Below are 22,035 nucleotides of genomic sequence, written 5' to 3'. Positions count from 1 at the left end.
TTAAATGTTTTAGAAAAAATAAATGGAATCCTTACACTCACCTTTAGGTTTGCTGTTTACACGCAGATGAGCAGAAGTCTTTTCATTTCCCACCACAAAGGACACAACACCTGACTCTTCGGGTGTGGTCATAGTGAGCACCAGCTGGTGTTCTTTGCCACAGATACTCATCTGGTTCATATCGTTCTCCTGCAGTACATTGGAACCAAGCCACCAAACCCCGTCAAGGATGTTCTCGTGTGAAAGCTCGCACACAAAGCGTGCGCTCTCGCCTGCAGTAACCGTCAAGTCACGCAGTCCTTTCACAATCCTCACACGCTCTGTAAAGGTAACATTAACCGAATAAAGGAGTGCACAGGAGTCCTTGAAATTCATTGTGTTTGAAAGCAAATTTAACATTATTGTTGAATTTATGTAGGCTTGTTATGATTTACAGTACCTATCACTCTGAGGGTTGTAGACGTTTTCTTGCCTCTGACGCTGCATGTGTACATGCCAGCGTCCTCCATTCTCAGTTTCCTGATTTCGAGCTCCTGAGTGGCACCTTTACGGTGGAGGGTATATCGCCCACCCTGTGTAATCTGATTTGCATCTTTTCTCCAGGTCACTGGGGCATTGTCGTTAGAGAGTAAACAACTAAACAGGACAGATTCCCCTTCTATTGCTTCTTGACTCTCAAGCTCTTTCTCAAAGAACACAGAGGCAGCAGCTGTGAGAGGTGTGAGGAGAAGTATGATCTCAACAACGGCTCAAAAGTATTTGAGTAATTTGCCAATTAGAAATTGTGTATGTTAACTGGTAGAGTTTATGATATGAAATGACGTGTATGATGCTGTGATTCATGAAGGGGTATCATACAGGGTTCGTGAAAGGATCATGAGGGCATCAACAGTCGTGGAAATGGCAGAGGTTCAGTTAAGGGACCCTAATTACGGAAACGGGGGGATTTGAAGATTTTTTTTCATCATTCTAGGGGAGTTTTTTTTATTTTACCAGATTCTATTAAAAATTTAAATACACATACATTCCCATTTAAAAGTTTGGTCAGTAAGATTAAAAAAAAAAAATTATGAAAGAAGGCTCACCAAGGCTGCATTTACCAAAAATACAGTAAAAACAGTGAAAATACTGTAATATAGTGAAATATTATTTCAATTTGAAATACTAGTTATTATTTACATTACTATTTCACTATATTGAAAAAAAATGTGTTGAATTTATAGCTATCTTGAGGCTACTGAATGGAAACTAAATCCTCTTAATTTCCCTTAAAATAAACATAACCAGTTGTAATGCCCCATGCCCCTGCACCCCCTCATTTCCAGCCCTGGGTATCATACATTGTTTACAGCACTGTTAAAACGTTGTCAAGATATTGGGAAAAGACACAATGTTACCTTGTGTGAACTCAATGAGAAGGTCATAAAGCTGCATTGGACCTACCCCTAACATTAACTTCAGCTGTTGTCTTCTGGTCTCCAACAATGCACCTATATTCCCCAACATCCACAGGACGGACATTTTTAATGTGTAATTCGGCAACCAATCCCTCCTGCTTGATCTTGTATTTAGTGCCATTGCTGAGCTCCTCGTCCCCTCTCAACCATGTTACTGGTACCCCAGCCTTGGACAACTCACAGTGCAGAATAACAACACCTCCCTCAGGAGCCTCTTGGTTCTTCAGGTTTTGCTTGAACGTTACTGGCGTGGCTGAAGAGTAGCACATTAGCATGTTAGCTCATTGTGAGCGTAAGCGACAATAAAAGCTTAAACCTTTATCCATACCGAACACTCTGACTGTAGATTTGGTATTCTGCTCCCCACAAAGGCAACTGTAGATTCCACTGTCTTCAGGCAAGGCTTTCATGATGATCAGCTCCCTTGTAACATCAGATTCCCTGATTTGATACTTATACCCAGATCTGAGGAGCTCTTCCCCCTTTCTCCATTCAACAGGACATCCAGCTTTTGAGAGCTCACAGTGTAATAAGAGTGTATTTTCTTCTTCAATTTCCTGATTTTTCAACTTGACTTTAAAAGTGATAGGTGGAACTGGAAGCGTCAACCAAAAGAGATATGCCTGATTATTTCACAACACAACCATGCAGGCCCTCAAAGCACAGCGAAGCAGAAGACCATAGCACAAGAAGCAATAGTAAGAAACAGCAAGCCAAAAAAGACCAAAATGTGCCAAGCCGCCTCTGCAAAAAGTCTGCATGCCTTACCCTTATGGGTTAGCTCAGCAGTTGTCTCAGAATCCTTGGTTTTACATGAATAGCTCCCATGAATAGCAAGCCAAAAAAGACCAAAATGTGCCAAGCCGCCTCTGCAAAAAGTCTGCATGCCTTACCCTTAACGGTTAGCTCAGCAGTTGTCTCAGAATCCTTGGTTTTACATGAATAGCTCCCAGCATCACTTGCTTCAACATTATGTATGACCAGTTTGGTGAATGTTCCCTCTTGCTTCATTTCATACTTGTCATTGGGTTTGAGAATAATTCTTCCTTTTCTCCAGTCTACTTGAGTGCCGGGTTTAGAGAGCTCACAGCTTAACACAGCTTGCCTACCTTCTTTAGTTACTTCGTTTTGGAGTTCTTGTTTAAAAGTGACGGGTAGAGCTATGAAAACCATGAAAAATGTGTTCAAGTTAAGTTTGAGAATGATTTGAAAGAGGAAAGCTATTACTAAAGTATAACAATATCTTATCTTGCAGTAGTAGAGCGTACCCTTTACTTTGACTTCTGCTGTTGTCTTTTCCTTTCCCGTAGTGCAGCTGTAGGAGCTGACATCTTCAGAGTTGACATTCTTGATAAGTAGTTCAGCAATCCTTCCCTCTGTCCTCATCTGGTACTTTTCTCCAACTCGCAGCATCTCTTCACCCCTCCACCATTTCACAGCGGCGCCCGGTTTGGAAAGCTCGCAACGTAAAGCAACAGTGTTGCCCTCCACCACTTCTTGATTTCTCAAGTTTTGTTTGAACGTGATTGGGAAAGCTAAGAAATCAAATACATTTGTGTCATCTAAGGAGAATATTTGACAAAATTGCCAATCATAAAACCGTTAGATTGAGTTTCGTACCATTGATTTTAACCGTTGCTTTGGATGTCTGATCAGGGCACACACAAGAGTAGACTCCACTGTCTTCAGGTATGGCTTTCCTGATAACAAGCTCCATTTTAGTTGCAATCTGTCTCATCTGGTACTTTTCTCCAGGCTTAAGTACTTCTTCTCCCTTCAACCACTCCACAGCACTGGCCTTTGAGAGTTCACAGCGCAAGGTGACGTTGTTCCCTTCTTCACCCTCTTGATTCATAAGTTCTTGTTTGAAAGTGATGGGGAGAGCTATACAAAGCAGATGTTGCATATCTGATCATGTTTTCGATAAAATCTTTTCATAGATTATTTCTAGCAAAAATTGGCTAATGCTCATTTACAGGAACTTAAATTTGAAAACTTCCTGGAACACATTCATACCATTAACTTTGATGGTGGCTTCTGTATTTTGATCCTCACATACACATCGATAAACTCCACTGTCTTCTGGTTGTGCCTTCCTTATTAGCAGTTCAGCTTTTGCTTCTTTGTGTCTCAATTGATATTTTTCTCCAGTCTTGAGCATTTCTTCTCCTTTCCACCACTCTACTCGTACTCCTGCCTTAGAAAGTTCACATTGCAAAGTGACACTGTTCCCCTCCTGAGCTTCCTGGTTCTTCAGAGTTGCTTTAAAGGTAGCAGGGAGTCCTTCAGAAAGCCAAGAATTGAAGAAAAAAAAGCCAGTTTTCATGTATTGAAAGTTATAGGCTCTTCAAAAGTTTGAATGTTGTGTCTTCCCACTAAAGTGTTACCAAAAACTTACCAGTAGACACTTTTTGTGCTCAATCAACTTTAATAACTACATCAGGCAAAGTCCTAAATAAGTTGGGGTATATTTTATTTATGCGTTATGTACACCAACACACTATAGCTCTTCATAACCAGCCCATGCTGTAATGAATTGGCCAAGATCCTGACAAAAGCTACATTTCTACGTTACAGTTTTTATCAACCAATAATATATGAAGGGATTTGTCATATTAATACTCTTCTGATGCCAAATATGGAGTGGAATTAGAGGGTATGAATTTAAACATCATGTAATGAAAATCCAAGTGATTTATATCACTGTTGAGAGATTAGTTAAACTTGTGCTTGTGTAACGCCATGACAGCATGTTATAGACCTTAATCAGGGTAGCACCACATTTAATTTTAGACAGGAATAAAAATAAGGCTGTGAGGGTTTGAACTTAGAAGTACAGTGCGTTCAACATGCTGATTGTTCAGTTGACCAAAAGTCTTTCAGAAAAAAATTCAGAAGACAAGATCTCCCTTTGATTAACAGTTTTGAAAGTTGTGATTAACAGTTTTGAAAATAATGTGATCTAGTGCCTTTATATAGTGCCTGCCAAAGTAAAGACTGTAAGTCTATCCCTTAATCTAATTTAATCCTTGTTAAATTCAATATCGCATAACCTGACTAGGGTCAATAGTAGCTGTGGAGGAAATGGCCATTTTAAATGAAATGGAAGAACTTGATCATTCAGTGCTAGAAAAAAAAAATCACATGGTCATGAAAATGAAATGCATATGAAATCCATAAAGTAAAAAATTCAGCAGTAATTTGGACATTACCTTGAACCATCAATTTGGCTGTTGATTGTGAATCTTTGGCTTTGCAGGTGTAATTTCCTGCATCATCCTCAACAAGATTATTTATCACCAGTTTGGTTAATCGTCCCTCCAGTTTCGTGTGATATTTGGCTCCAGCTTTCAGAATTACTCTACCTTTCCTCCATTCAACTGGAGCACCAGGCTTTGAAAGCTCACAGGTAAATACTGCACTCTCACCCTCTATAGACACCTGGTTCTGAAGCTCTCGATTGAATGTAATGGGAAGAGCTGAGAAAATATTGACATTGTTGGCCTTTTAATATAAACAATTACCTCACAAGCAGAAATCATGATATATACGCTTTCTTCAAAAGTCTGTAAGATTTATGGTGTTCACACTTTTAGTTAAGTTGTCTTGGTTCTTTTGGTCTGGACCAAAAAAGAAAATAATTCATTTAGTTCTGGTTCGCTTAGTGTTCAAACTGTCATTTTTAACACTGAACTTAAAGATAGCTTTTACAAGGATTGAAATTGCGACCATTTTGGTGCTGAAGACTGACGCAAAGAGAAATCAGACAAGCCATCAGAGAAAATATTGTACCAGGCACAAAATAAATGCGCAAAATATATGAAGAAATATATAAATATTGAATTGGGTTTGGGGTTTATATGAATGTATCTCTGAGGGGAACTGATTGTGATTCTTTGCATTTTCTTTCCCTTATATCTCCATATAAAGTAGTATTTATTAGCGCTTATTTGTGTACACTTTACTTTAAATCCTAGAATTAAATCTAAAAACAAATGCTCATGCTAGATGTGTGTATCATCTTTATCATCATAATTAAAATGCAGTGGTGCATCTAATTTCAAATGGCACAGATATCTTTGTTTAAGTCCAGTTTGACCTGTTATAGCTATTGCAAATAAACAAAAAACTAATTTGCTTAAACAAAGAAAAACAAACCAAAAAAAATAGCAACCGTTATTGGAATGGGCATGAAAATTGCCCTTTCCAATGATTGGTGCACTGCTACTGTTTTTATTTATCTAAAAAAAAAATGATGTTACTTATAATATATACTTACAAAGTATGTTTTGAGACGGAACTTCCTGAACATCCAAAATAATGCTGTGTGCTGGGCTAAACGCACTTGTTGTATGTCCGTACATATGATGGTATTTTTAGCAGCTGAGAACTCTTGAAGAGCTTATAAAACGTGTTAAGGAGTCAAAACAGCGGCAGGAATTCCTCTGTCACACACACACAGATCTGCTGCAGACACTGTTCTGACACCTGTACCAAACTATATGGATATGCTGTATGATATGGATATGTACCAGATATGCTGAGTCGTATCTTGTGAAATCACGTCCAATTTTTGTTTAATTTATTTGTCTTTGGTCCGTGTTGAGTTTATAATTCAGTGAAACCGCACCAGAGTTAATATGGAAGTGTTCACACATATTCAAATGAACCGCATTAACAGAGCAATCGCACTAGTTAGTTTTAATCAAACTGCCAAGTGTGAAAACACCCTAAAATTACTATTGTGCTCATTAAGCCTGCATTTATTTGATTAAAAAAAATACAGTAAATTCTGTAATATTGTGAAATATTATTGCAATTTAAAACTGCTGTTTTTCTTTTAAATGTTTTAAAATGTATTCCTATGATTTCAAAGCTGAATTATCAGCTATTACTCCAGTCTTCAGTGTAACATGATCCTTCAGAAACCATTCTTACACGCTGATTTGGTGCTCAAGAAACATTTCTTATTAATATCAATATTGAAAACAGTTGTGCTGCTTAATATTTTTGTGTTGATCGTTATACAAAAACTCAGGATTCTCTGATGAATAGAAAGTTCAAAAGAACAGAAATCTTATATAATATTATAAATCTCTTTACTGTCACTTTTGACAAATTTAATGCATCTTTGCTATTAAAACGATTCATTAAAAAAAATCGTTAGAGTGGTAGTGTATATATTTTTAACATTTTTTAGACCTTACCTTTGACTTTCACTTCAGCTGTGGTCTTTTGGCCTCCAGTCACACAGCTGTATATTCCCGCATCTTCAGAGAAAATATTAGTTATTTCCAACACAGCTGTCCTTCCATCCAGCCTCGTCTGGTACCGTGGCCCTGGAAGGAGCGGTTTATCTCCTCTCCACCATTGCACAGGTACTCCAACTTTGGAGAGCTCACAGTGTAAGGTTATAGATTCCCCTTCAAGACCTTCTTGGTTCGTAAGTTTTTGTTTAAAAGTAGCTGGAGCACCTGAGCAACCAACATATGTGTTTTATAATAACATCAATTTTGTATTAATAACACAAACTTAATGAAACAAAACCTTACCAACAATTTTGATTGTAGCTTTAGTCTTTTGGTCTCCACAGACACATCTGTAGACTCCACTGTCTTCAGGCACGGCCTCACAGATGATCAGCTCAACTAATGTGTCTCGTTCTTTCATCTTATACTTCTCTCCAGGCTGGAGCAGCTCGTCTCCATTCCACCATTCTACTGGGACACCGGTTTTGGAAAGCTCACAATGCAATTTTATCATCTTCCCTTCCTCGGCTACCAGGTTTTTCAGCTTCTCTTTGAAAGTGACAATTTGACCTACAGAACAAAAGGAAACAAATAAGTACATCCTTATTTACTTTGCTGAGTTGCCACAATAAATAAATAAATAAATAAATAAAACATTCATTGTGTGACAATCAGCGTCTGGAGTGCCTGCGTGAGCCACTGGGGGGCACTCCTTCTCTAGTTTTCATTCCTCTTTATGTTTTACCCTAGCCTGGGAAAACCCAGACCACTCTCAGTTGTAACTGAGTAAGGGTCTGGCAAAGCTCCATAGACAATTCATTTCCACAGGGGCGTCACCAACGAACGTCGGATAAAACTAAAACCAATCAGAGCGATGAATGACATGACGTATGCAGAGCGACGGAGAAACATCTCGAGACTCTCAGCAATTCTCTGTTTGTGTTAACGAAAATTACACTTTTAAATCGCTTGAAACAGACGCGATAGCTGATTCGAACGAGTGATGTTGTGATGTTCCACGGCGGCATCCATCTTTGTAATGTACAAAATCTGCGTGACCGTCTCTGCTCTGTCGTCACCGTGTAAAGCCCGCCCCAACGTTTCTGATTGGTGCCGCGATTTCGACGGATTGGAAATGGGTTTCAATGGGCTCTTTGCCAAACCCACTTGCAGAGCAAATCTAAATTTGCTGGAAGTGGTCTGGGTTTTCCCAGGCTAGTTTTACCCTGGACTGATTATGGTTGATTTTATGCACCTGTGTTTTATTATCTTGTTTAGCGCACCTGTCTTAAGCCTGAGTGGCCCTTTGTACCAGGGCTCAGTATTGTATGTGTCTGACTGCATTACCTAGCGTTTTCCCAGTTCCTTAGTATTTCCTAGTTTCACAGTTCCTGGACTCCCTGCCTGTATCTGGTTTTCCCGTTTGCCTTGCCCTTGCATTGTACTTCTGCTGTATTGGACTGCTTACCTGGACTCTGACCCTCTGCCTGTTATCTCGTACCTGTTTCTGGATCTTCCTCAATAAAGCCTGCATTTGGATCACCACTGTCTGTTCCACGTGCAGTTTCATGACACATTGATTATTAGTTATTTTATTATTATTTATTATTATTACTATTGTTGTATTGTTATTTAATTATTATTGTTATTTTATCTAGCTGGATAAAATTTATTTTTGACAGAGGGAGGGGCATGAGAGTTGTAAACATTACAAAATGTTGTCCCCTCAATCTGCCAGACTTGCAGCTTTAACACACCCGTAAATACTGCGTATAAAATCACTCTTATACACAGCTTCTTAATAGCTTACACAAACTTGTTCTATATAACATTATATATGTATAATATTAATGAACAATTTTAAAAAATCAAAGCAGTAAAGAAATGAATTAGTGAACATTTTTGTAAAGTATACTTAATACATATTTATACCTAAGAGATATACATTTCTACATATATTTTAGCAAATATAAAAAAAGCATTGTTAAATGATCCCTATTTTGTTTTAGTGGCATTGAAAAATTGGCAGGTCAAGTAACAGAACTACTGGCCTGACTGGGCAAGCATTAAGAAAAATCCTTATTTTGGATGATTGACTAGTAAATTGAACTAGCTTACCATTAACAGTAATGCTGGCTGATGTCTGGACAGTTTCAATTGTACAGCTATAGACTCCACTATCCTCTTGTGTCAAATTGAAAATCTTCAGCTCTAGCATGCAGCCTCTCTGCCTGATCTTGTACTTCTCTCCGGACTTGAGCAGGTTGTTCCCCTTTCTCCACTCAACAGGGGTGTCTTGTTTGGATATCTCACAATGCAAGATTATGCTGTTTCCCTCCTCAGCTATTTGATTTCTTAACTTCTGTTTGAACGTGATGGGTTGAGCTAAGGAAATATAAAAGAATATATAAGCTCCATTATCAGCATTCAGATCAATGGAAAAGCAAAGTCTTCATATTCAACATCTCGTCTTACTTCGTATTTTGATAATAGCTTTGGTCCTTTGATCTTCACACACACAGATGTACGTTCCACTGTCCTCAGGCACTGGACTTCTGATTACCAGCTCCAGTATGGTGACTATGTGTCTCATTTGATACTTCTCGCCAGGACAGAGAGTTTGTTCACCCTTCAACCATTCCACAGGGATTCCAGCTTTAGAAAGCTCACAGCGTAATGTCATATTTTTACCCTCCTCTGTCTCTTGGTTCTTGAGTTCTTTAACGAATGATATAGGAACCGCTGGAAAAGAGGGAATGGTACAAGTGAAGCTACAAATCAAAGACAAATGTTATGAATTAATTTTCATAGTAATCAGTACCATTGACTGTAACAGTAGCCATGGTTTTTTGGTCTCTGCAAATGCATGTGTAATTCCCAGAGTCTTCCGGCTTCAGATTGTGTATTGTAAGAGAAATGCAAGATTTCCTCTGCCTCATGTGGTACTTCTCACTATATTTTAGTGTCTCAGGTCCTTTGCGCCAGACAAACTGGACGCCGGGTATAGAGTATTCGCACGTCAGCGTCACACCCTCTCCCTCTTTGACCTCCTGGTTCTGAAGCGCTTTTGTAAACTCAGCAGGGATAACTAATGTGAAACAAACATAAAGATGATGTGATTTTAGAAAAAGTGGTGAAACTAAAGCCTCCCACATGGTAGAATGAGAATGTGGAAATGAGACACCTGAAATACCTTTAACAGTCAAAGTGGCTTTACTGCTAACCGATCCTGCATCGCATTCGTACACCCCTGCGTCACTGTCTTTCACATCACGGATGGCCAACCTGGCCTCATTTCCAGATCGACTAACTAAGTACTTTGAGGAATTCCAGATTAGACAGCCATCTTTGTACCAAACAATATGACATGGCTTTGAGGTCTTGCATAATAGCACCAAACTTCCTCCTTCAATTGCTTCTGTGTCCTCCAATGCTTTAGTTATCGTGGGGCGTCTCTCTGTTATTCAAACAGGTTTATTACAAAGACATATTTCAGTTTATTTATGTTGTACATTATTCTGATCTGCACTGTATTTTGTTATGTTTCACATTTTTTATTTTATGATAGACAAGGACAAAAAAAAGTTTACACATAAGACTCTTTCAAACTCCTTTTTTGTTCTAAACCTCAAAATCTATATATTTATATGTAACATTATGTATAAGAAATTATATGTATCATGATCCTTTTATAATATCAAATCCGCTATTTCAAGCTTATACGCCACATGCATCTTGTCAAGTGTCATGATTTATAATAGTTACCCCTGACTAATAGTGATGCATATGATCTTTTGTCCCCAGCCTCGAAGGAGATGGTGCCGGTGTCTTTACGAGCAAGCTGTTTAAAGGTAAGAGTGTGGTAGCCACCAGGCATCATCTTGATCTCGTTAAGATCATTAGTGTAGAGCAAGGTCTCATCCAGGTACCATTTAACCTCAGTGTAGTCACTTGGGCAGATCCGACACTTAAAGACGATGGTATCTCCTTCTAGACACTCTTTATCTTCTAGCTCATCCACAATGACCACTTTTTGACCTGAGGGCCAGATTCATATGAAAAATGCAATAGATGCATACATTTTTTTACAATTCATAAAGTGACTATAAAATAATGTTCAAACACTTTATTCTAGTAACCCATCTCAGATTCCCTTTTTTTAAAGGTATATAATTCTGGAAGAATTTTAAACCATTTGTTGTTTGGCTACCTTGAACTGTAAGTAATGCCCTGCTCTGCATTGTCCCAACGTCACAGGTGTAGACGGCACTGTCACTCTTCTCCAGACTGAAGATGGTCAGAGTGAGGACAACATCCTTTTTCTTCATAATGTACTTTTGTCCCGAGCTGAGCACCATCAAGCCTTTTAACCAGTTCACGGTAGTGGTGGGCCTCCTGGTTTCACACTCCATGATCACTGTGCCCTTTTCCTCTGCGCACAAATCCTTCAGTTCCTTCGCAAATGTTTGTTGCAAGTCTAAATGCATTACGACAAAAGAGAGAATAACAGTGTAAATGACATTCAGCAGAATGAAATGAACTTGATAGGTCAATCACTGAAAGAGCAGTTGCACTGGGAAAAAATAATAAAGAAGTGTATAAAATGTATTTAGTATTAAAAGTATTTACCTCTGACATCTAATCTTGCCCTTGTAGCAATCCCATCAGCCTCACAGCAGTACTCTCCTGAGTCCATTATGGCTGCATTATGGATGATGAGCTTCACCAAATAATCCTTTTGGGTCATTTCATATTTTGGGCTGACTCTAATTATTCTCCCATTTTTCAGCCATTTAACTGTTGCATCAGGTTTGGTGATCTCACAGCTGAGCTCTGGATCTTCACCGGGTGTCGCTTTAACATTTAGCATATCCCTAAACACTCTCACAGGCTTCTCTGAGAAAACAGAAGAGACAGAGAGTAAGCAATGCTGAACTTGGAAACTTGCATTATTTGCGAATTTAAATGATCACCTTTGACGAACAACATAGTCCTGCAACTGAGATTTTTGATGGTAAAGACCACTTCTCCGGCATCAGATACAATAACTTCCTGAATGCTCATTGTGTATTTGCGCCCCTTGTTAGCGACTATGATTCGTCCATTGCTGACAATCAGTTTGCCATTCAAGATCCACAGTGCTTCATCGATGATATCATGGGACAGGACACACTCAAAACTGCAGTTTTCCCCTTCCAGCACAGTTGTTGTCCGTATGCGTTTGGTAATGGTAATGCGCAGGTCTGAAAAAAGACCCTCAGTTTAAATAAAATGTATTTTTTTGTTAATTATTTCAATTAGATTCAATTAGAGATCATGAAACTTACCACGAACTATGACTTTCGCTTTAGTTTGGCTGCAGCCAATATCACAGCTGTACTCCCCTCCATCGTCCTTGCTCAGCTTGCGAATTATAAGAGTCAATGACTTTCCTAAATGGAGAATCTCATTCTTCTCATTGACGGTCAGAATTTCACCATCTTTCCTCCAGACAGGAGTTACAGATGGCTTGGAAACCTCACACTGCAGAAGGACTTCACCACGCTCCTCACCTGCTACATCCTCCAGTGACCTGAGGAACACTGCTGGCTTTTCTAAGAGACACACATAAATGGCCGATATTAAAAATCTATACCAAAGAAAATGAACACTCACTTTTGAATGCTAAAGTGAATTAAGCATCACAACATTATAATGTACAGTAAGAAAGAAATTTCTGCTATAGAAAAAAAACATCATAATAATAGAGGAGAGATGCTACGGAACCTCTAAAGGGACATAGTGATAGAAAAACATGAGATGGAAGGAAAAATTATGTAAATGCTTTTGAATTCTCTCACAAATGTTTTGCGTTCCCCTGAGAAACTTTGCATTCACCCGCAAAAATGTTTGATTTCTTAACGAGTAAAGGCAAAGTTTCTCAGGGAACGCAAAAGTTTTGCGAGGTAAAGCAAATGCATTAAGATATATTTTTTCTGTCCATCTAATTTTTTTCCATCACCATGTCCCTTTAGGGGCTCAATAATATGCTGGTTGGATAGTCCCTAAACACTAGTTTAAAAAATAGAGTGGAGAGTATTATAACTACTGGATTTGAAAGGTTAGTTGATTATAAAGAGTTTGTTTGTGTGGCCTGAAATGTGTTGTAACAGTATTTTTTATTTCTTATAATAAAGTACAACTCATTTTATGCATGAACTCGTAAATTGAAAGAAATAGTGCTCTTAAAGGGCTAAATCTCTTCCACAATTTATAGCAATTCCTTTAAGAATGTGCTGGGCAAAAACAATTATATATCCGATATCTGTTGTAAATACTTGTACATGTGTCTGTCTCTGCTTTGAATGTAGAGGTGTTGGAGAGCAGGTTATTAAAAAATCCTGTTTTCTTAGTCCCATAGTAACTGAAAACCTTACCTCTGACCCTGAGGAACGCAGACTCGCTGATATCAAAGGTTTTGAATGTTACACGGCTCTCTTGAGGAGCGAGTCGCTTTAGAATCAGACTGTACACTTTTCCAGAATTCTGTACTTTGTTTATGTGGTTGGTGTGCAGTACTCTGTCATTGAGAAGCCACTGGACACTGGGTGACTCGTGACTCAATTCACAACTGAATACAGCAGATCCATCTTCCTCAGTTTCTACTTGCTCCAGGTGTCTTATGATCTTCAACCTTTTAACTGCAAGAAAAGAAAAATTATTTCTAATGTATTGAATGTGTTTCATCTATGCTCTAAAAATCCTTAATTAAAAAGCTACTCGTGCATATGGAAGACTATACCAGGGAGTGCAGATTGTGTCTTATTTTGATGATGTGTTTAAAATTTGCAGGTTTGCAACACCCTTATGCTGTAGCTAAAAGCAGGTACCTTCCACACTGATTCTTCCTCTTGTCTCAGAGCCACCAGCCAGACAGCGATACTCTCCTGAATCTGCTACTTTAACACCCAGGATGGTCATCTCAACCCGGTTCTTTTCTCGCTTCATTGTGCACTTATTGGAGGCAAACAGGGGGGTCCTACCCTTGAACCAGCGCACCACTCTGGGGGATGGACAGAACTCACAGCTGAGAGTAACTGACCCGTTCTCCTTCACCTCCACATCTGAAATGGGCTGTTTGACAATCAAAGGCCGCTCTATTAGGAAAGTGAAGGAAAGCAAGAATTCATAAGGCACATTATTCAGAAGCCATATAATAAAAATGCATGGCTCTATGCTCTGATTTAGGGATGCACTCTCAGCCTCAGACCACGCCCACGGACCATTGGCTGAACATCTGATGCATATGGCACACTTTTCTGGAAACACTTCAGGAGTTTCGAAGTCGTGATCTGATTGGTTGAATTCTACAGGATGTCCGGGAGATGAGTGTGTCGCGTTCTTTAACGGTTCGCGTAGAAACAAATGTCGTGACACCAAAACTCCTCGTGGAAGTAGAAAGCCGTTGTGTTTACAATTGTGACAATAAGCACTTACCAGGATCAACTAATTGCTGGATTTTCAAAGTATATGAAGTTCGCGGCTCCATTGTTGCAGTAAACTTGCACAACGCTCTTGAATTAATTATTTATTAACACGCCGGTGTGTTATTGTAGGGACATCGACATAATATTGTCACGCCCCTAAACATGACGCGGAACAAAACAAACTGTGATTGGTTGCGTTACATGTCAGTCAAACATCCTTCTTGGGCGGTCCTTGGCCAAGAAAAGCTGCGATAGAGTCTAGGATGATGCACTGATATTAAATTCCTAGATAAGCATTTTTTTTTTATGGTCAATTAACGATAAATTGCTTATATTAAAATAAATGACTAGATTAAATTAATTCAAAAGTACCGACTACGGTACCAAATAGGTACTAAAAATGTGACTATACCCTATACCAGCATTTCCCTCAAGCATTTTGAGCGCTGTTGAACGGATTCTTAAACACCTCTGATTGGCCACTGTGTTCACAAGCTCAACGTGCATGTCTGTGATTGGCTACAATGATCAACGCTTCAAAGACATGTTGTAAATAGACGCTCTTCACGGAGAGCTTACACATATACACACGGTCGCATTTGAAAGCATGCGTCTGTCATAATAAATCCGCTGATAGACGCCTGCTTTCAAACGCTCTTGTGTGTATATATAAGCGCTCGGTGAAGAGCGTCAAAGACGTCCATTTACAACATGGCGTGATTTTTGTGTGCACACGTGCAACAAATTCTGATGCGTGTCAAATTTTTGTAAAAAATCTAATTTTTTGGAGCCAGTGCAAACGCAGCCTAAACTCAGTGGACATAGTGGACATGAGCTTGCACAATTACATAACCAATACTCTGATACCAATAATTAAAAAAAAATACTTATATGGCACCAGTTTATTGTGTATCCCTAATCTGAATATTTTGAGATTGACCAGATAATTACCTGTAACTGTGAGTTGAGCTTCCGACTTGCTCTTCCCAGAGGTGAACTGCACAATCCCACACATGCTGCTGTCAGTTTGGGTGAAAATAAGTCTGTTCGAGGTTCCTTGCCTCTCAATCCTGATTTCTGGACAGGGGCATAGCATCTGCCCATTCAGGGTCCATTTTGGTGACCTCTCTAATTTAATACTGGTTTCCACTTTAAAACGAGCCTCTTTAGGCTCCATGACCTCCACAGAAGTGAGTCCTTTCAAAATGCCGATGACCTGCTCTGTAAGAATAGATCAAATGTCCAGTGCATAAAAGTCTTACCTAACATTTTTAAAGGATAGACAACTGACTAAATGAATAAAAGTAGACTAAGAATGAATCTGTTAAATCAATGATAATATTGAAACTGCATAAGTAAAATGTATTTACATTATGATTCAATTTACTTTAGAAAAAAATTACTTCTCACCTTCTACAAACAGTTGGCAGGAAGTCCTCTCATCAACAGCATCACAGATAAAAGTGTCTTCATCTGAGGAGCCCACATCATCTATGATGAGCTGTCTGTACACACCTTCACTGATAGTTTGGTACTTGCCATTTGGCACAATTTCATGGTTTCTTCTGTACCATTTAACCACAGCATTGTCACGGGAGACCTGACACTCCAGCAAGGCACGGTGTTTGTACATTGCAATCTTCACCCTCAGGGGCTTCAAAAAATGAACTGGAAGCTCTGCAATGATCATCCTTGGTAAATTCAAAGACAATTGAAGAAAACGGATCAAATGTGATGCTCTCATTTTTACCTTTAACTCGTAGTGTTGCTGTTGAAGAGACCCTCTCGGCAGTGAATCTGATTTCACCAGCATCTTCTGGTTTGACTGATTTATAGGTCAGGGAGTGTATTTTACCTGTTTGTAAGATTTGATCAAATTTGAAAGAGCTGCTGAAAATTTAATTCAAATTTAATTCTAAAACAAAATATTATCATATTCAATTAAAGACCTTTTTGGTCACTCTCAAAAAATCGTCATATTCCGGCGTTTTTAAAAAAAACTATTTTTTTAAATGATTTAACACCAATAACTAATTTAAATTCTTCTAATTTTTCAACATGGTGCACAGCTACATACACAGCTTTTAGAATTTTCTAAATACAAGTTTTTAACATTAAAAACATCACACTATGTCATTTAATACATATTGGGTTAAATTAAAGGATTATGCTTTTCATATTATGAAGTTTGAAATCTCTTATTCATGTTTAAAAAGTCATGTGAAATGTTTGTTACCATTTTTTGAGAATGACCCTGTTATAATGACATCCACCAGAAGTCAAAGTGCCACTAAACCTCTCACACATACCCTCGCATTTTATTTTAACATTGTCCCTAGCTCGCAACCGGCTGTCGTCCTTATACCACATCCCATCCACATCTTCGCAGTTGACCTCACAGATAAATGTCACACTCTGCCTCTCGGTCACACTGGCATTCTGAAGATCCTTCACAATCTTTATATCCCTGGCTGAGAGAAAGGAAACAGGATAGTAGCAAACTTCTATCACAGGCAGCTTGTTTGGTAACATTTAAAATTATACAAAAAAAACACTTCTCTACTGTAAATGTACATTATCCAAATCATTTTAGATGAGGCATTAATACCACTATCACATAGAGAAATTACTTCATATAGCATTAACCCTATAAAGCCTAATGTATCATATTTTATATGCAAATTTCTAGGGCCTATTTATTTATCTAGGGCCTAAGTTTTTTTGTAAGTTTGCCCACTTACAAAGAAATTAAGGGTCTATAATTTGTATAGTAGGTTTATTTTAACGGTGAGAGACGGTGATTAACGGTGATTTGCATTTCAGTGACTGAAATAAGTATTTGATCCCCAAGCAAAACATAATTTAGTACTTGGTGGAGAAACCCTTGTTGACAAGCACAGAGGTAAGACCTTTCTTGTAGTTTGTCACCAGGTTTGCACACATCTCAGGAGGAATTTTGGTCCATTCCTCTTTACAGATCCTCTCTAAATCCTTAAGGTTTCTTAGCTGTCGCTTTGCAACTCAAAGTTTCAGCTCCCTCCACAGATTTTCTATAGGATTAAGGTCTGGAGACTGGCTAGGCCAAGACCTTAATGTGCTTCTTCTTGAGCCACTCCTTTGTTGCCTTGGTGGTATGTTTTGGGTCATTGTCATGCTGGAAGACCCATCCACGACCCATCTTCAGTGTTCTGGCTGAAGGAAGGAGGTTCTCGTCCATGATTTTACAGTATTCGGCCCCGTCCATCAGCCCCTCAATACGGTGAAGTCGTCCTGTACCTTAGTAGAGAAACAGCCTGGGAGCATAATGTTTCCACCTCCGTGCTTGACTGTAGGGATGGTGTTCTTGGGATCATAGTCAACATTTATTTTCCTCCAAGTACAACGAGTTGAGTTGATGCCAAAGAGCTCAATTTTTGGTCTCATCTGATCAGCACTTTCTCCCAAGCCTTCTCTGAATCATTAGATGTTTATTGGCAAACAGACGGGCCTGTACATGCGCCTTCTTGAGCTGGGGGACCTTGCGGGATTTCACTGCAGGATTTCAATCCATTGCGGCGTAGTCTGTTACAAATGGTTTGCTTGGTGACTGGGGTCCCAACTGCCTTGAGATCATTAACAAGCTCCTCCCGTGTAGTTCTGGGCTCCTCACCTTTCTCATGATCATCCTTACCTCATGAGGCCAGATCTTGCAGATCCAGACCGAGGGCAATTGATGGTTATTTTGCATTTCTTCAATTTCCGAATAATGGCACCAACAGTTTTCTCACTCTCACCAAGCTTTCCTGCTGATGGTCTTGTAGCCCATTTCAGCCTTGTGCAGGTCTACAATCTTGTCCCTGATGTCCTTTGACAGCTCTTTGGTCTTGCCCATGGTAGTGGAGAGGTTGGAATGGAAGATACAGATTATGTGGACAGGTTTCTTTTATACACACAACAAGCTGACATTAGGAGTACTTAAAGCTGCAGTCCGTCGTTTTTCCTCTTTGTCGCCATCTCTGTTAGAAATCTGCAATTGCAGTTATTCGCGGAATTATTAACTGTGCGTGGGTAGTAAATCGGCATGAAACAGCGCGGATGAACACAATGTATTGAGGAGAACCTGTCGCTGCCGCGTCGCTGTGGATACTGTACTGTCATCAGCAATCTCAGAGTATACTTTTTGAAAGTGTCAACATTAGAATTTTCATCGGTAAATGTCATCTGAACAAGTAAGTAACATTCACGTTTGTTCTGACCAAATTCGGGGGGTGGGGGGAAGCATTGCAGTAGCTATATCATGCTGATTAAATCTAACGATTGATTATATCACGTCAAAACGTGAAAAATATATTTTTTCTGTAGCCACTCTGAAGTCCGAAGTCTTTTGGTTTTACAACTGGTGAATCTCCAGTTGTCACTGGTGATTGTCGCTTTAAACTTTCGGGATCCGCCATACCAAGTGCTAAGCTAAACCTCCACCTCCATCATCCACACACGCTAGCCGGGGACTCCTTCTCTCTGTGTACAGAAGTGACGTAATGACGCAAAGACATGCTCGAAATTCCCGCGGAAATCCACCAGTACCACTGGAATTAAAATCATTATTACAAGCTTACCGTTTTGAATCGAGGTAAGGCAAGCAGATCGTTTTGAACACTGGCTGGTTACGTTTTTTTTTCAAAAATGTCTTTTTTGATATTTTTAAACCCAAAAAAGTGCCGGACTGCAGCTTTAAAGTGACAGGACTAATCTGTGTTCCACGTGGGCACATAACCAATCTGTGGGAGGCAGAATTCTTGCTTGAATTCAAACACTTATTTCACTCGATCAAATGCTAATCAATTTATAACCTTTAAAATGTGTTTTTTTCTGGATTTTTTTTTTTTTTTGGTTGATATTCTGTCTCTGATATCTGTTAAAATAAACCTACCATAAAATGATTGACCCTTTATTTCTTTGTAACTTACAAAATCATCAGGGGATCAAATAATTATTTTCTCCACTGTTCTTTTTTTTAGGCAATTGAAAGGCCTTTTAGTATAATTCTAAAAAGTCCTCTTTAAGTTGTGGCAAATATTTGTTTTTCTTCTCTGAAATCTTTACTGATTTTTATAAAGTAAATTTAAAAATAACTTTTATATTGTCTGTAATATTTTACGATGAACACTTGTTGGACTGAAGCAACTTAAGTTTTACTTGATTATCCCTACATCACTTTTTATGCGAGTATCAAATATAATACTGCAGGATCATACAAAATGCATGTTAATTTTATTAGGTACTGCCCTGAAATGATTGTAAAGCGCTTTGGGTGTACTGTAGTACATATGAAAGCGCTATATAAATGCCTCATTCTATTCTATTATGAATAAGATATAAAATTTGTTCAAGGGTAAATCAACTTTTGAACTGAGTAATTTTTATAAATTCAGCTATTCTTTTAGTCTTGCTGACTATATGTAAACATATTTTATGTAAAAATATCTTATTCAAGACAGAAATAAAAAATATATATATATTATGATCCCTCTTATTGTATTCAAATGAACATTTTGCAGATTGTGCAATGGTTTTTTTTCTCACCATTAGTATTTCATATGTCAGGCTTTACAGCGTTAAAGACATGTTGCGTATTGGTGGTACCTGTAACTGTTAGCATAGCTGAGCTTTCGATCCCTTCAGCCTTGAAGCTGATGACGCCCATGTCAGAAACCGTGACCCGCGTCAGGGTGAGTGTGTGTTTTTTCCCCTGCGTGGCAATTCGACACACAGGCCTGGATTTAAAAGGGAGTCCATTCTTGGTCCATTCACCCTGGACGTACGCATGACTGAGGACCACCTCAAATGTACAGACTTCTTTCTCACACAGCGTCACATCCTCTAGCCCTTTCACCAATTGAATTCTATTCACTTTAGACAAAAATAGATAAATTATCAGTGTTTCTTTTTGTAACAAATATGCTAGGCTACAACTACAGAGCCCCTAAAGTGACATTTGCGATAGCTTTCGCGCGAGCACGACAACCTGTCACGTGCTCATGTTTTCTATATTTCCTTTGATCGTGTTCGCGCCAAAACTCACGCGAATGTCACTTAGGGACTTCGTACACTGCTAGTATAAAAATATCATGATGATATACAAATATTCAGAATGCTTAATTAAGAAATTATTCTTACATGTCATGTTAAGCACCGTGTACTCGTCTCACAAGCCTTTAGGAAGGAATGGCCAGCAACTTCAAGTTTACTACTTCAGTTGCACTCTAAAACAAAAGTGTAATTTGTTACTGATCGACAATATTAGGACTGAAAAAGAAATATGCTTAATATTGTTGCTATTTCCAAATTTTCATAATTTATGTAGGCTATTAATTTAATTATTAATTTTGTACTTAATAAACAAAATGCATTCATGTGTCTAATTTTATGTGTAACACATAAGCAGATCTTAATAGTGAATAGGCTACAACACGTGGCTGGCTAAGAAATATGAAACAAAGTATATTCTCTTACACTCTGTGTGCCTAGTTGGCATGCACTGATGTCTCTGCCAGTGTAGCTTATATTGAGAGGCTATGTCCATATGTGCAGATACAACTGAAGTTTGTCTAAATCAAACAAAGACAGATCAACTCCCTGCACACTTCTTTCTCACATTACAAACAAACGCCTCTCCCAGTTGTTGCAGCATGTCACAATTGCTCAATTAATAGTTGGCCTCAAGTGTATAATGCTTTGAAACATGACACCATCCTTGCATCCTTGAGATTAAAAATATGAATTTTCATAGCTTTTTTAGTATCAATCAGACTATAAAAAAATAAAAAGTCAAATAAAAAAATTGGGAACTTATAAAACTGGAGACATTAGATTAGACTTCATCAAATATTTTGTTGTTGTTGTAGATCATGCACCAGAAAACTAGGTATTTAAACAACAATTTGAAATCAGTCATAAGTAAAACATTCATACAGACCAGACATTTAGAAGAACAAACGAATCTTCCATTCCACTCACCATTAGCTGAATTTGGCATTTCCCTCACATTAAAGTCCATAAAAGACCCTTCAAACCATAATATTTGAAACTAATGACAAAAAATACCAGAAAACATCAAAGTCCGCCAAGGCTTTTTTGTAGTTCACATAAATTCCTTCAAGATTATCCTCCAAACTTTGACCAAAGATACCCAGGTCAGTGTGCTATCCCGTTTCCCTTGGCAGACAAGCAGCTGAAAGTGTTTTTCTTTTTTTCCAGCTTTCCCAAAGGCTAATACCAAACAGCTGACATATCTCCAAAATAGCTGTGCGTCATTATACACAAAGATAGAAACATCTTGGCTACATGGAGCAAGTCCTGCCTGTTAACATTGTTTTCATACACAGAAAACCAACCATACTGTACCTTTCAAAAAGGATGGTTTGGTTCATTAGCCTATTTATTATATCTCTTAATTGACTATGTATCCCTTAACAAATTCTCAGGCTTGATTCAAAGTTGATTCCCAGAGAATGAATGTTTTCCTTTTATTGATTAACGTTGTGCTGACCAGAAGTTATTCACAGTAGCACAGGTTCCTGAGTTCATGAATCATATTTCTCTGAGAGATGCCAATACAACTGAGTTGGAAAGGTCACGGGAGATTAAAAGATCCTGTCATTCAGCTGTGAAATCACTTGTTAGATCTGTATGCCCAAGACTGAAAAGTGAAAAGAACAGGGTCAACTAAAGAAGTCAATCGACAATTCAAGAATCAACTTAAAACATCTCTTTTTTTTCATTTAGTCTATTAAGCACATCACATTATCAAATTTGAACATCTGTCAGCGGACATACACTGCACATATTTGTCCTGAGTTATCTTGATGCATGATGTTCATAGTG

At 38.5% G+C, this 22,035-nt stretch overlaps 1 protein-coding gene across 1 annotated transcript in view; it reads right to left on the bottom strand.

Moving 5' to 3' along the window:
- The window catches only part of obscna (obscurin, cytoskeletal calmodulin and titin-interacting RhoGEF a), a 54,455-nt gene extending 33,040 nt beyond the window's left edge, over nucleotides 1–21,415 (bottom strand). Inside the window, exons 1-29 of the mRNA XM_079638023.1 lie at nucleotides 21,169–21,415; nucleotides 20,329–20,414; nucleotides 19,795–20,061; nucleotides 16,482–16,643; nucleotides 15,923–16,027; nucleotides 15,583–15,849; nucleotides 15,124–15,393; nucleotides 13,576–13,842; nucleotides 13,123–13,386; nucleotides 12,034–12,300; nucleotides 11,680–11,949; nucleotides 11,336–11,602; nucleotides 10,917–11,183; nucleotides 10,472–10,744; nucleotides 9,900–10,163; nucleotides 9,528–9,794; nucleotides 9,182–9,448; nucleotides 8,825–9,091; nucleotides 7,010–7,276; nucleotides 6,665–6,931; nucleotides 4,670–4,936; nucleotides 3,474–3,740; nucleotides 3,078–3,341; nucleotides 2,726–2,992; nucleotides 2,351–2,617; nucleotides 1,786–2,052; nucleotides 1,444–1,710; nucleotides 440–709; nucleotides 42–320 (exon numbers count right to left, since the gene is read on the bottom strand). Coding sequence (XP_079494149.1) covers nucleotides 42–320; nucleotides 440–709; nucleotides 1,444–1,710; nucleotides 1,786–2,052; nucleotides 2,351–2,617; nucleotides 2,726–2,992; nucleotides 3,078–3,341; nucleotides 3,474–3,740; nucleotides 4,670–4,936; nucleotides 6,665–6,931; nucleotides 7,010–7,276; nucleotides 8,825–9,091; nucleotides 9,182–9,448; nucleotides 9,528–9,794; nucleotides 9,900–10,163; nucleotides 10,472–10,744; nucleotides 10,917–11,183; nucleotides 11,336–11,602; nucleotides 11,680–11,949; nucleotides 12,034–12,300; nucleotides 13,123–13,386; nucleotides 13,576–13,842; nucleotides 15,124–15,393; nucleotides 15,583–15,849; nucleotides 15,923–16,027; nucleotides 16,482–16,643; nucleotides 19,795–20,061; nucleotides 20,329–20,335 — 6,967 coding nt within the window. The 5' untranslated portion in view covers nucleotides 20,336–20,414; nucleotides 21,169–21,415. The remainder of the gene's footprint in view (nucleotides 1–41; nucleotides 321–439; nucleotides 710–1,443; nucleotides 1,711–1,785; nucleotides 2,053–2,350; nucleotides 2,618–2,725; nucleotides 2,993–3,077; nucleotides 3,342–3,473; nucleotides 3,741–4,669; nucleotides 4,937–6,664; nucleotides 6,932–7,009; nucleotides 7,277–8,824; nucleotides 9,092–9,181; nucleotides 9,449–9,527; nucleotides 9,795–9,899; nucleotides 10,164–10,471; nucleotides 10,745–10,916; nucleotides 11,184–11,335; nucleotides 11,603–11,679; nucleotides 11,950–12,033; nucleotides 12,301–13,122; nucleotides 13,387–13,575; nucleotides 13,843–15,123; nucleotides 15,394–15,582; nucleotides 15,850–15,922; nucleotides 16,028–16,481; nucleotides 16,644–19,794; nucleotides 20,062–20,328; nucleotides 20,415–21,168) is intronic.
- Between the last annotated feature and the right edge of the window lie 620 nt (nucleotides 21,416–22,035).

The sequence above is a fragment of the Phoxinus phoxinus genome (assembly GCF_949152265.1).
Source record: "Phoxinus phoxinus genome assembly, chromosome: 15".
NCBI lineage: Eukaryota > Metazoa > Chordata > Actinopteri > Cypriniformes > Leuciscidae > Phoxinus > Phoxinus phoxinus.
The sequence above is the reverse complement of the archived record's forward strand: the minus strand, read 5'-3'. Positions and strand labels throughout refer to the sequence as shown.